Source organism: Notechis scutatus, chromosome 5 (assembly GCF_049901735.1).
Source record: "Notechis scutatus isolate UNSWTSFEM ecotype Mainland chromosome 5, rNotScu1.2, whole genome shotgun sequence".
NCBI classification, from domain to species: Eukaryota; Metazoa; Chordata; class Lepidosauria; order Squamata; family Elapidae; genus Notechis; species Notechis scutatus.
In genome coordinates this window covers 8,657,736-8,672,555 of record NC_142013.1, presented here as the reverse complement: position 1 = coordinate 8,672,555, position 14,820 = coordinate 8,657,736, and the positions used below count along the sequence as shown (strand labels likewise).

Genomic DNA, 14,820 nt, shown 5'->3' with positions numbered 1-14,820 from the left:
AATCTGAATCAACAGCCCTTCCGACCAGGTGACCTTGTGGATTCTGCAGGACATAATTGTGACCATTAGAAGGCACCAGACTGCATTTAAAACTTGGAATCAATAAATACTGAAGATCAACTTCTCCCAAAGGCAGGAGTGGGATTCTACCCGTTCAGCCTGGTTTGGCTGAACCAGTAGCTCCAACGATCAGCTGTTGGGCCCACCTGCCTGCCCAGGCTCTAAACTGTGCTTTATATCCTGTTTTTCAAGCTCAGCTGATTCGCGCGGCAGAGCGGATTGCTGCGTGTCAGCTGTTTTAACACACAGGGATTGCTGGAGAAGGTCAGTAGCAAACGCTCTGCGCGCGCGCAAAGCACGCGCTCACTGAACCGGTTGTTACCACCGGTTGACTCGCACCCCTGCCCAAAGTTCTCACTCTTCTGCCAGCTGGACTTGCTGCAAGCGGTCAATGAAATCCTGTTCCTGTTTTTGCTTTGCATCTCTGGCTTTTTTGGTCTCCAGCTGTTTGTCCAAGTGCTGGGCATATTCCTCTTGCTTCTCATGAGGGGTAGAACTGGGCGGCCTCTTCTCAAAAATGAAGGACCTCTGAAAAGCAAGCACAAATCTTGACATGAATAAAAGCAACACTGGATCAGTGGGTGTTTAACACAATGGGAAGTGCGTGCTGGCCATTATCTGATGCTCATAGAACATAAAATAATAGGTTTAGGGAGGGACCTTGGAGATCTTGCAATCCAACCTCCTACACATGGTAGGAAATCCTATGGTTCTGAGGTAGGCTTCCCCAACGCCACAAAGTCAACTCCTCGTCCTGATAAATCCCTTTTATTGAGTTTACAGTGAATTCCTCTCCAGCAAAGTCCCGGCCAACAATTTTTCAAGATATTTCCCAATTACCGACCTTGGAGAGTTACCAGGCCAATATCTTTCAGGTGCCACAACTGTAGAGAGAATGCAGGAACAGATCTTCACCCAAATGAACTAATTGTCTCCTGCAAAAGCCCACTCCCCTTTCGGTCCTCTTTTATTCCCTGTGGGAGGGGCCATTCAACATCCATCTGTGGCTTTACTCCCAAGTCGACCCTTGTTCCTTAGAGCTGCACCCTTCTTTTGGCAGTTCTGTGCATGCACACGTTGGGAACAGGCTCCAGCTGTTCTTCTGCCTCACTAATGTCTGACTCCGAAGGTAGCTGATAACTGTCAGATGGTCCTGGCCCCATCTCTGCCTCCCACGCAGAGCACTCGTCAGAGCCTTCCCCAGACTCCAGGACTGGCCCATGTTCCTCCCCAACCATCTCACTGTCCGAATCTGCTGCCAACTCCACTGGCCGCTGGTGGGCCACAACACCTATACCATTCAGGACAAATGACTGTCCTGTCTCTTCTTGAAAACCTCCAGTAAAGGAGCATCCATAACACTAGGAGGCAAGCAATTCCATCAATTAATTGTTCTCACTGTCAGAAAATTTGTTCTTACCTCTACCTTGGTTCTCTCTTTAACAAGATTCCACCCATTATTTCTTGTCCTGCCCTCTGGTGCTTTGGAAAATAAGCCAATTCCCTCTTTTCTCTGGCTGTCCCTCAAGTACTGGAAGATTGCTATCATAACATCCCTAGTTCTTCTCTTCAATAGGCTAGCTAGACATACCTAGGTCCCTCAACCGTTCATCATACAATTGAGATCATGGGACGCGTAGTCAGGGGTGGGCTTGTGGGGGTTCGCAGGGGTTTGGAAGAGCCCATAGCTAAGATTATCTGCAGTTCGGAGAACCCCCAAATCCCACTCCTGGCTGGCCCCGCCCACCCCTCCCCTCCACGCGGCCAGTTTTGGATGCAAGTAAGTGTAGGGTGTGCGCGGAGGTCAGGGAGGGTGAAAAATGAGCCTCCTGGAAGTTCAGGAAGGCCGGAAATGGGCCTGTTTCTGGCTTCCAGAGAGCCTCCGGAGCCCAGGGAGGCCATTTTCACCCTCCCAGAGGCTCAAGAAAGCCTCCGGAGCCCAGGGAAGGCAAGAACGCCCCTCCTCGCCATGGTTCAGGAGGACAACCAGGCCACGCCCACCCAACAACCAGGCAGAGAACCCTTTGCTAAAAAAAATTTAAGCCCACCCCTGCTCGTAAGTCCAACGGATCCAAAAAGCCTAAGATAGGGGAAAAGGGCAAGCTATAGTTAGGGGAGATCTTACAAAAGGTTCCACCAGCTTTTCGTTCTTCTGTTTTCGCATGGCTTCCGCTACGCCCAAGTTATAAGATGCCACTTTCTGATTCTGCTCCCGATTCTGCTCCCTTTTCATCTGCAGTTTGGAAAAAGAATGAAATGCTTTTGAGCAGAAAAGGACAGGAAAGGAGAGAAGAACGGGACCAAATTGGAGAAACCATGATTCAGAATCAATAATGGGCGTCCCATCCTCTGTGAATGGCGCATATCACTCTTGGAAACATCTTCTATACAGGTAGTCCTCAACGTAGCAACATAAATCTTGGGCTCAATTGTGGTTGTGAGACATTTGCTCAGTGAGTTTTGCCCCATTTTGCAACCTTTCTTGCCAAGTTGTTAAGTGAATCATTGCAATTGTTGAGCTAGTAACAGAGTTGATAAGTGAATCTGGCTTCCCATTAACTTTCCTTGTCAGTTGGTTGCAAAAGGGGATTACGTGATCCCGGGTCACTGCAACCGTCATAAATGTGAGTCAGTTGCCAACTGTCTGAATTTTGATCACATGACCTTGGGGCTGTTGCAATGGTCATAAATGTGAAATACAGTTATCAGTCACTAAATGCACCTGTAGCGTTCGAAATGGACTAAGCCGAAGTCTTCACTCCGGTCCGTGTTTCCAGCAGGAACATGGACCGCTCCTATTGGCTGATGCCGTTTGACAGCCGTCTATAAAAGGGAGCTGTCAAACGGCATCAGCTGTTGTCCGCCAGCTGGCTGCCTTGTTAGCGCGGCCGCCACAGCAACCCTTTATTTTCTCAATAAAGTAACAGCTGAAGTTCGCTCCGAGTTTGCCTCAGGTTTTTCCGCCGCTCCACAACAGAACTGTTATAAGTCAAGGACTATCTGTATTCACCAGAACTACAGGACTACACAAAGATATCGTTCCAAATGCTTCCGTGAGGCCAGGATCAGTGGTGGGATTCAAATAATTTAACAACCGGTTTGCCCAGGTTCAGGTTGAACTGTTGTGGGAGGCGTGGCCCATCCTCATCCTCCAGCTTTGCCGCATATGCGGGACAAGCTTCCCATGACAGCCAACCTGACTCCAAGCAAATTGGTTGTTAAATTACCACACACACCCTCCTATCAAAGTGGATCCCGGGCCCTGTGCTGCTCCATTGCAGTGCAGCGCAGCCCCCAGGATCAGGGGTGGGATTCTACCAGTTCGTACCAGTTTGGACGAACCAGATGTTAAAAGTTACAGCTGGTTTGCCAAACCGGTTATTTCAACCAACCGGCTGGCCCCTCCCCTCTCCTCCCACCACGCCCCTCTCAGGAGTCTCCAGGTGGCCTGTTTGCGATGGAGGTAAGTGCAGGGTCGGCACGGAGGCTCTGGGAGGGGGAAAAAATAGGCCTTCTGGAAGTTCAGAAATTGGGCCTGTTTCCGGCTTCTGGAGGGCCTTCAGAGGCCAGGGGAGGCTGTTTTCGCCCTCCCAAAGGCCTGGGGGAGGCCTCTGTACTCTTGGGAGGGTGAAAATGGCCTCTACCGGGCTCTGGAGGCCCACTGGAAGCCAGAAAGAAGAAAGTTCCAGTAGGCCCAGCCTACCATGGCCACGCCCACCCAGCAACCGGGCAGTGAATCCCGCCCATGCCCAGGATCCACTTTGATAGCGGGCGGGGGGTAGGATGGGGTGTTAATTTAACAACCGGTTCTCCCAAACTGGTGCGAACCGGCTGAATCCCACCACTGGCCAGGACTATTACCAAAAAAATATATATATAATAATTTGGGGAATTCTTCTTTGGCACAGAATTCTTCTACTTGACTTCAGACCGACTCATTCAGTCACATGAATGAATACTGACAGACCCGGGATTAGGAAGGGAAGAACAAGAACATGTGAATTGGTCATGAATAAAAATGAGCATGGCCCCTTCTAGTTCCCAAAGTCCTGCTTTTCCAGAAAGAAAGCAAAAAAATAATAATAATCAATTTTTCAGTCCAGTCCTAATACCAGTTCCTTCTGAAGGGCTTCGTGGTCTTTTATGGCTTGATACTGGGCCAGGATGCAGTCGTCTGCTTTTTCCTTCCTTCTCCTTTCTTCCCCCAAGTAGACAGGGATATTCCTCTGAGCACGCTGCATGCATAGGTAGCACATCTCCTGCAGGCACAGAAGGCCAAGAATTTGTAACCTCTATACCCGACTGCCTCTCTACTCTAATTCTACGGCAGAGGGGAAAATCTCTGGTTTCAAACATTTGTAACCAAATCTAATCGAGAGATCAAAATCCTCTAAATTGCCATTTAGACATGTTTGTTTTTGTTTTTACTTCCATCTGGATTGCATGCTTAAGTGGAGGAATAATTAGTCAGAACAGGCTACCTGTAGAGGGAATGGCCTTGAAAGACAGGAGAAAGACCCAGCCCCAAGGCAATAATTAGATAAGCAGGGCTTGAGCCCAGACCAAGAAAATCAGTCAGGGAAGGGAAAACATATTCAAAGTTGCAAGACTGTGTTACTATCTGTTACAATGAAAATAGTCTTGGCCTATAGCAGGGGTCCCCAACCACCGGGCCCCGGACCGGGACCGGTCCGTGGAACATTTTCTACCGGGCCGCCAGTTTGCTAGGCGCCGCCATCTTGTTTTGATGAGAAAGTGCTTCCAGTGAGCTTTTCCGGTTGGAAAGCGGCGTTTGGGTCCTGAAGGAATCCTCGCGCCTTAGTTTCATCGAAAGGGGGGGGCGGCTTCGAACAAAACTAAGGCACGAGGATTCTTCCAGCACCCAAGGCAAGGCGAGCCGAGCAACCGTCCCGAAGCCATCCCGAAGCCCATCGACAAAGGTACAAAGGAGGAGTTGAAGGTGGCGGGGAGAAGCGGGGGATGGCTGGCTGGCCTGTCGCTCGGCTCGCCTTGCCATGCGTGCTGATGCCGGTACCGGGCCGCAGATCATTTTGTGATGCCGGTACCGGGACGTGGCACAAAAAAGGTTGGGGGCCACTGGCCTACAGGACACTGGTTTCTTAATATGAACTGACACTATGTCTATAGAAAGAGAGAGAACTGACAGATTCCGATCTATAAACAATAAAAAGAAATCCTCACTGCTATATGTCAATCACCCCCATGAGGGGACCAGATTATTCTATCCAATTTTCCATATAAACACTGGGTGGATAACAAGTGGGTCTGCAAATCAGGACTGGGAGATGGTGAGTTCTAGTCCCACCTTAGGTATAATAGCCAGTTGGGGGCTTGAGATGGTGATTATATTGACATACTTGATTATTAATATATTAACTGCAGCTAGAATTGTATTTTCCCAAAATTGGAACAATGAGAAAATTCCAATGGAGGAGGAAGTAATTAAGAAAATAATGGAATGTACAGAAATGAGCAGATTAACATTAGCAATTAGAGAGCAAGAAGAGAAAGAGTATTATAAAATATGGGATTTATTCTAACAATGGTTAAATAGAAAAGTAGGAAATTGAAGTATATTATTGTAGTAATGATATGCTGTAACTGATTATTTTTAAATGGAATATAATACCAATAAAAATTAGTGAGGATTGAGATGTGCTCTAAAGGATAACATGGAATTTTAATTAAAGTCTAATGATTGTATAGTAATAATATAACATTATATGGAAAGTTAATTAATGCAATATGAAGGTAAATTTAAGAGGAAAAGACTATATTGTGCACAAGACAAATGTACCAACCAACACACTGTACAATTGAAAGAAGGTTTTATTTGTTGTTTTATGTATTATGTTTTGCATTTATGATTGTTGCTAAAAATAAAAAACTTTTTAAAAAAGAGAGATGGTGATTCTAGTCCTGCCTTAAGCATGAAAGCTGGCTGGATAACTGTGCGCCAATCACCAGGAGATGGTGAGTTCTAGTTCCACCTTAGACATGAAAGCCAGTTGTACGACTGTTCTGACCCACGCCCTTTTCCGACAAATCAAACACAATCCAAAGGAAACAGAAACCTTGTAATGCTTTTATAAAATAATTAGCTGTGATAAGCACAAGCCTTGCCAAACTGTGCAAGACTTGCCAAAAGATAACAGACAAGAAATAATTTGCAATACAAAAATGTTCAAATACAAACTCAGGATACTGGAATGTCCTTGAGGCTGTAGTTTCAAAACGTCTTTGCCTTCTGCAAAGTACATTCATTTCACAGCTGGCTTTTATCTTCTTGAAGGAGGGGCCATTACCTTGCAGCCTTACTCCTGAGTCGCCCGTGCTGTTGTAACTGCTCTTTCCTACGAACAATCCTGCGTGCACACGCACTTGGCACAGGCTCCTCGGGAACCTCCTCATCGCTGCTGCCAGCTCCCACAATCTCTGAAGGCAGCAGTTCACTCCCTAATGGTCCTGGCCCCTCATCTATGTCCTTGCTCTCCTCAGCCGTCTGTACCTGCTGCCGGCTAACCACAACGACTTTGGATCAGTCCCTCTTAGCTCAACTCATCTCACAGGGTTGTTAATATGAGGAAAATAGAAGGAGGAAGGTTTGTTGGATATGTTCACCACCTTGTTTACAAAAATTAATAAAGGAAAGATATTAAATAAAATTGCTGAGTGGTAAGGGTGGCCTAGAGGTGAATCTCTCACCTCACAATCAGGAGGCTGTGAGTTCGATCCTAGGTAGAGGCAGATATTTCTCTCTCTGGGCACAATGAAAATATATCTGCTAAACAAAACTCTGCATTGGTGACAGGAAGGGCATCCAGCCATTAAACACTCTGCCAGAGCCATTCAGTTGCCTAGACTCCACCTTCAAGGGATTATGGGGTGGTTAAAAGATGATGATGTTTAAATAAAATTGGCTGGACCTCAGAATCATATTTCATTGGCTAAATAATTGTAGGGAATGGTGGGCCAAGAGCCAAGCATGGCCCAAGGATCACAACTGCCCAGTTCTACCTAGTGGCAAACATCATTTTCAGAGTTGTTATAACTAACCACACAAATAAAATACAAAAAAATACAAAAGGAACTACATCTGATACCTGTCCTGCCCTACCATGCTCATCACAAATTGGAGATGAAGTCTGCGATCTGGGGGCAGGAGTTTGGATACGGCTCACTTCCTGTTCTGACTTCAAGGCATCCGAAGCGGGTGTTGGTTGCCTGCAGAACACAATAGGCAGTGTATGAGTGTGCAATAAAGAGCACAGAGTTTAAAGTTTGCCACTGTTGATGTCGGAGAAGAGCAGGAGAAGCTGGAAGATGGAGTTAAATGTGTCATCAGTTTAGAGACTTTGTGTTGCCAAAAGAGACTCAACGGCACAAGAGACTGTTAGTTGACTAGATTCTTGCGTATAGGCTGGAATAATAAATCCTTTGTGCTTGAACTCAACATATGATCTCGATTCTTTACACCTGTCATTAATCTAGTCAACTGATGGTCAGCATTAAGTCAGTGCTACCTAAGGATCAACGGAGCTGGTTTTGGATCTCTTGTGGCAATGCAAGGACTCTAAACTGATGATGCATTTAACTCCACCTTCCAGAGCTGTATGCACTCGTACAGTTCCCTCATGCTACAGGACACTGTAGATAGTCCTCAGTTTATGACTGGTCATTTAGTCATTTAACCCCATGATCCACGTCAGAGGTGGTATTCAGCAGGTTCTGGCCAGTTCTGGAGAACCGGTAGCAGAAATTTTGAGTAGTTCGGAAAACCGGCAAATACTACCTCTGACTGGAGATTTTACAGTGTCTTTCCTTTTCCCCCTGCCATGCCCACCAAGCCATGCCCACAGAACTGGTAGTAAAAAAAATTGAATCCTACCACTGGTCCAAGTCTCAGAAAGCAAGCAATATGGATCCAGGGATTCCATTTTTAATGCACACTTTTTATATTAACTATTGTGCACAAAATGTGGCTTAATCCTTGGTAAATTCCATTGCTGTGCTTTGGTCCTTTACCATCAAATTTAGCAGCCCAGCCTTGGGAGATTCCAGAGGCCTGTAAACAGGGGGACCCAAAATTATTTGTTTGGGGAAAAAGAGGGCTCCAAATGAAGTGAAAACTGTTCCCGTGTATAAAGAATGGAAGTGGATTTGGTTTATTTTCACTTCACTCCTCCCTTTAAAATGGGGTATGATGGCTCAGTAGTTAGAAATGCTGAGCTAGGGAGCTGACAGCCTAGGTTCGAAACCTGAGCTCTGTGCATTGGGGTGAGTTCCTGTTAGTTGCCACAGCTCCTGCCCACACAGCAATTTGAAAGCATGCAAAGGTGAGATTACAGGTAGACTGCAATTACAACATGAATGGTGCATTTAGTGCAGTGATAGTGAACCTTTTCAGCACAAAGTGCCCAAACTGGAGCATGCGTGCATGTGTGCATGCTGGAGCACCGGAAACCCGAAGACCAGCTGGCTGGTGCAGCGCATGTCTGGTTTTTTGCCCATTTTTGCCCATTTTGGGACTGTTTTCAGGCCATTTTGGGGCCATTTTCGGCCTGAAAACATCCTGAAAAACAGCTTGAAAATGGCCTGGAAAACGGCCTGAAAACGGCCCCAAAACGACTCAAAAACATCCCAAAAATGCCCTGGTTTGGGGGCATTTTCCAGGCTGTTTTCCAATGCTTTAGCAGCTGCAAAGATCAGCTGGCTGGTACACATGTGCGTGCCAGAAACCAGCAGAGCAGTTGGCAATGGCGCGCACGCCCACAGAGAGGGCTGCCATAGGTTCACCATCACAGATTTAGTGAGTGTTCAATGTTACAATAGCACTGAAAAAAGTGACACGAGTTGTAAGTCAAGGACTACCTGTAATAGGTACCACTTTGGCGGGAAGGCAACAGCATTCTGTGCAGTGGTGTGTTTCAAAATAATTTTCCTACCACTTTGGAGCTTACTTCAGAGCTTGCTTTGCGCGTGCATGCGCAGTACTCAAACTCCATCCTTTGCATCAATGCTGGTGAGCTGTGTAGGTGCGCCTATTGCAAGTGCACACCAAACGTGCGAATTGCGCCGTGCAGAGCTTAGAGACAGCCCTTCCCTGGGGAGCTGTGCTGTTTTTTTAGCTCAGCTGAGGCGCGGAAATCTGCTGTGCTTCGCGAATCAGCTGAGCCAATAAACAGCAGAATATAGGAGAGGTGAGAGGTAACGGCAGGGACAGGTGGGCGGAGCCAGTCAAAATTTTCCCTACCGGTTCTCTGAACCAGTCAAAGTTTTCCCTACCAGCCCACTAGGACCGGTCAGAACTGGCTGAAATCACCTCTGATTCCGTGCATCTTTGGCATATAGCCATCCTGGCCACATGACCATGGAAAATTTCTTTGGACAATGCTGGCTTCCTCGGCCAAGAAACAGAGATGAGCACTGTGCCCTACAGCAGGACATGACTGACAGATAAACCTTTACCTTTTGCCTCCCATTAGAAAGCTGTGCCTCAAACTAAAAAAAACCAAGGGGCCCCTACATATTGAATGGCCTCCAAGTCAGCTTTTCAGGGATACCTTCCAACAGACAAAAGATCAACAGTTGGCAGGCTGTGTTACTCAAGATGACCCTCTAAAATATTTAAAAGCCAAGCAGCATACAATATGTTGGCTCAACAATTGCTTGGGATGAGGAGGAAGGATAGAATTCAATTGGACACCATTAATAATGCTAATCACTACCAAACCTGAATTGAAAAGCAACAAATGAAAATGAATTATGCAAGGTGAAATATGTGATTCCTTGTCTGTCATATACATATACATATACATATACATCCACACACACACACACACACACACACACACACATATTCTGTTCCCCATCTTAAATAAAATACAACCTTTTAAATCAGCAGAACCCAAAATCAAAGCTTTGGGTTTTTTTTCCACCTCAAGAACAAAATCCAGAAGTGGTTTCTCCAAATAGAAACAAAAGTAATTATATTCTTTGCTTTAATCAGAGCAGTCATAGATTGTGGGAATTGAAGAGTCATTCCATTTTGGGGCATAAAGTAATCTTGATGCCGTCAACTTATATAACATCCAAGATCCATTTTTTTCCTCCCAAATCTTGTTCCATTAAATCCAAAGAGAAGGCTCTGGTTTTATCTTTATACTAGCTCGATACCTGTGCTTCGCTATGAAACTTTGTGGTCGGGCTTAGTTTTGGGGGAGGAAAATAAGGGGGGGCAGAATTCTGCCTCTGCCTACCAGCATCCATTGATATTCATTTGGCTAGCGTCCTGTCTGTGTGTGAGAGAGTTGAGGGCTGTTTGGAAACTGAAACAGCATTTGCTGTGTGAGCAAGAAGGAGACAGCAAGGAGCCTGGGCGTGGCTTAGCTCAACTGTTCTGTACTAAAGCTGGTTGCTGCTGTGAAACTGAAATTGAAACTCCTCTCCTCTGCTTGTGTTTTGCATTTGGGACAGATTTCTTTTCAGGTGGGGAGGGGGAGTAGAACTGTTTAGCATCAGAGCGTGTTAAAAATAATATAGGAAATACTAATGCTCTGAGGGTCATTTTGAAAAATCCTTTCTTAGTGAGCACCTAGAATCCAAGAGGAACATACTTGCCTCCAGCAAGGATTCTTTATGCACAGAGATGGAAAGATGCGTCAATCCTCCAACAGAAAAATGGATGGGAAAAGCGATGGAGCTAGCAGAGATGGCAAAATTGACTTTTAATTAGAGAAAATAAGTTATCCAGCTTTATTTATTTTTTAAAAAAAGAAAAAAGTCTCACCGACGCTCTCAGATTTAAGAACTCACCTTGAAGAAGGTGGTGGTTTGGGCTTCAGGTTTTTCTCGAGTTCCTCGGTTAAACTAATCCCGGACACTTTGGCTGGAAAAATTGTTTGACGGGAGAGAAAGCGTTTGGAGAACGTATTTTCTGTCAAATAAAGCAGAGGTTATCTGAGAACTTTAGGACACCACTGCAGGTTGTCAATGGAAGAGCTTTCAAGCCAACCGTGGATAATTTTCAATCTTTTTCTGAGGACCTTTTAGCTCTAAGAAGCACAGAGATGAAACAAGGATGAGAAACAGAGTCCAAAAAAGGTTTTTCTTTTACAGTCTGCCCACAACACCTCTATATGATGTCCTCTTTTAACTTAAGTCTTCTTCCAACCCAACCAGTGCCAAAGTGGTCCATTCTGGAACGGGTGTTTTGGAACTGGGCTGCCATTTAAAAATTCAGATCTTGTCAAAGTCTCTCAGCATCACTTATTCTCTTCTAAGTGCCAGATAACTTCCATCACCCTCCCACAAAAGTGTGTCATTAGAAGGGGACTTCAGGGGCAAACGTTCAGGACTCCCTCGACAAAAATAAGAAAAGGCAGAATTAAAAGAATTAAAATAAGTGGACAGCCACCTAAATGCACCCTTATTCTCAAGGCTTCTAAATCCAATATCTGAAGTCATCTTATTACAACCACTGGTCCAAACCAGAACCGGTAGCAGAAATTTTGAGTAGTTCAGACAACCAGCAAATTCCACCTCTGACTGGCCCCGCCCCCATCTATTCTCCGCCTCCCGAGTCCCAGCTGATCGGCTGGGTCTTCTTTGGTTGCCCTGCACAGGAGAACGGAGCTGGAAAGCAGGTTCGTGGGGTGGGGAGGGAATGGGGATTTTGCAGTAACCTTCTCCTGCCACGCCCACCAAGCCACACCCACAGAACCGATAGTAAAAAAAAATTGAATCCCACTACTGCACTGGTAAAAAGCCATGTTACAGGCTTGTGTGAGGGGATATGTTCAGTTTTTGTTGTCTCTTTTGAACCATTTGTAAATATGGTTTATTTCTATATGTGTATCGGTGGCTGATTTGCCTGAATGACAATTTCCCAGGAATTGCCTAGCATTTTGGGGTTTGAATTGGTTTGGATGCTCACAGTTTCCCAGTTTCTGTCAAGACCAGTACACATCCTCTCCAGTAGACAATACCCAGATAAGCAGGGATTAACACCAGACAAACGAACAGGAAACAATCTCCTAATCATGGAACTACCGCGGAAACTACACCCCCATTAACACTGGCAGGGCAAGTTATAGTACAGTATATTACTATATAAGGTAAAGGTTCCCTCGCACATACGTGCTAGTCGTTTCCGGCTCTAGGGGGCAGTGCTCATCTCTATTACAAAGCCAAAGAGCCAGCACTGTCCGAAGACGTCTCCGTGGTCATGTGGCCGGCATGACTAAATGCCGAAGGCGTACGGAACACCGTTACCTTCCCACCAAAGTGGTCCCTATTTTTCTACTTGCATTTTTACATGCTTTCGAACTGCTAGGTTGGCAGAAGCTGGGACAAGTAACGGGAGCTCACTCTGTTACGTAGCGCTACGGATTCAAATCGCCGAACTGCCGACCTTTCTGATCAACAAGCTCAGCGTCTTAGCCACTGAACAGGGTGCAAAACCCACAGTCAGTAGCTTAGATGATGTTACCTAGTGAGGTAATGAAACAACCAAGCTCAGAGACCAAGGACATCACTGAGTTACATATATTCTCTTCTAGTGACACCTTATTCTCCTAAGTAGAACAGCATGTTTGGTAACTGAAATATTTCAAATATCTTTTTTTTCCCCCTTAAATCTTCCAGTAAAAAGAAGAGCACACCAGAACAGGGATGGGAAGATCACTTACTCCTTGCCTCGCATCAGAGCCATGATTTAAGTTAGAAATTATAGAGAATATCCATAGCTTGGGTTGCAGATTTAGGGCAGAGGTCTCCAAACTTGGCAACTTTAAGATTTGTGGACTTCAACTGGCTGAGGAATTCTGGGAGTTGACGTCCACAAATCTTAAAGTTGTCAAGTTTGGGCACCCCTGATTTAGGCAAAGGTATGTCCTCCAAGTTTGCTGCTCGACTCCTGGATGTTTTGCTACCAAACTAGGTAACATCTTCAGTGGCAGGGGGCAGGGTGAAGTGTCTTGTTTGTTTGTACAGGTCCTGGGTGGTCGGTTGGTCTTGTGACTGGTTGAATCACAAGACTGAATCACAAGGCTGGTTGATTCACAAGGCTGGTTCTGGTCTTGTGACTTCTGATTGGTTGCTGCGAGGTGCGGAATTCCGCGGGTGAGAGGGAGGTCATTCTGTCATGGATTGGTGGTTCAGATGGTTCTGCTTCCTTATTGGTTCATATGCTGGTTCAAAGTGAATGTGTTTATTGACTTAGGTTGATGATTTAGGTTTTTCAGAGATTTTACAAGAACTTACTTGATTTTCTCTACAGCCCAGTTCCAAGCAGATCTCAGGAAAAAAAGAGCATCTACACATGCTTATCCTTACTACTTGTGAAGTAAAAAAACAGTAACACAGCTCACAAAAATGTACATTCTCCTCCAACCTTTTTTAGAGCTCTCTTTGTCCAATTGCTCTGGCTCTTTGCTCGACTTTTCACCTTCTTCAGCAATGGTTTCCATTTCTTTGACCTCAAGCCTACCAGGAAAAAAAAAAACCATGAGTCAATCAAACTAAAATGGTTCAGGGGATGCTTTGTCTCAAAATACCAGCTCTACAAAATGGACCAGACAAGCAAACTAAAGTTGTGTATGCTAATTTTTCTTTTTACAACCTTTAATCCCTTTATTCAGGAGTTGGGGGTGATTGAATGGAGCTTGAGGATTTACTGGCCAGAGGCTCTTCCTGGTGCCTTCTTGGAACGGATGAAAGGACTGAGTTGTAGACTGGAGATGGATGAGGTTGTATCCATCCCAGTGGTGGGATTCAAATTTTTTTACTACCGGTTCTGTGGGTGTGGCTAGGTGGGCGTGACACGGCTTGGTAGGCGTGACTTGGTGGGCGTGGCAGGGAAGGTTACTGCAAAGTCTCCATTTCCTCCCCATCCCACTAACCTGCTTTCCAGCTCCGTTCTCCTGCGCAGGGCAACAAAAGAAGACCCAGCCAATCAGCTGGGACTCGGGAGGCAGAGAATAGATGGGGGCGGGGCCAGTCAGAGATGGGATTTGCCGGTTCTCCGAACTACTCAAAATTTCCGCTACCGGTTCTCCAGAACTGGTCAGAACCTGTCAAATACCACCTCTGATCCCTCCCCTCTGTTGAGAAAGGGCTGTTCAATGTTGACCTAGATGGATTCTTTAACTCCTCTTTCAAACCAGTGGTCCTCTTGGTCCAGAATGTGGACTTTGCTTCTCTTCAAAAGAGTGGACTTTGTCTTTTAAAAATGCAGGCGGCCTGCTGAATCTTGCCCTGATGGGTTTGTTTTCCTATGTTGTGCCATGTGTTTGTGAAGTGACTGTTTTGTTTCCCCAAAGTACAGATCCGCACATGGCTCACTGCATTCTGCTGCATATACCATGTTGCTCAGTTTCCATCTGGGTGTTTTATCCTTGGGGTGGATAAGCTTTTGTCTTACTATATTCTTGTCAAAATTGAAGAGCTTTCTCTCAACAGATAGGGAAGGTGTGGCATCACATCTGTCTCCTGTCTACGACCCAGTCCTTTCGGCAGTTCCAAGAAGGCTACACACCCATTTGCACTACTCAGGGACCCTGAGGATAGAGATAAACCTCCAAGTGGCCTCAATGATTCTCTAAAAGAATGCAAATGACCAGCTGCCTGCAAAGAATATAAATCCTTCCATTCTCCCACCATCCAGTCAGAACTGAAGAAGCTTCTTGGATGAGAAGTGAAATGTCTTCAAAGAAAAACAAGAAAGTCCAGCTGCCTCTT

At 45.6% G+C, this 14,820-nt stretch overlaps 1 protein-coding gene across 1 annotated transcript in view; it reads right to left on the bottom strand.

Annotated features, from left to right (window-relative positions):
• Positions 1 to 14,820, bottom strand: part of CCDC81 (coiled-coil domain containing 81) — a 37,320-nt gene that overhangs the window by 9,653 nt on the left and 12,847 nt on the right. Inside the window, exons 6-11 of the mRNA XM_026680481.2 lie at positions 13,475 to 13,566; positions 10,897 to 11,017; positions 7,185 to 7,305; positions 4,173 to 4,319; positions 2,186 to 2,293; positions 419 to 588 (exon numbers count right to left, since the gene is read on the bottom strand). Coding sequence (XP_026536266.2) covers positions 419 to 588; positions 2,186 to 2,293; positions 4,173 to 4,319; positions 7,185 to 7,305; positions 10,897 to 11,017; positions 13,475 to 13,566 — 759 coding nt within the window. The remainder of the gene's footprint in view (positions 1 to 418; positions 589 to 2,185; positions 2,294 to 4,172; positions 4,320 to 7,184; positions 7,306 to 10,896; positions 11,018 to 13,474; positions 13,567 to 14,820) is intronic.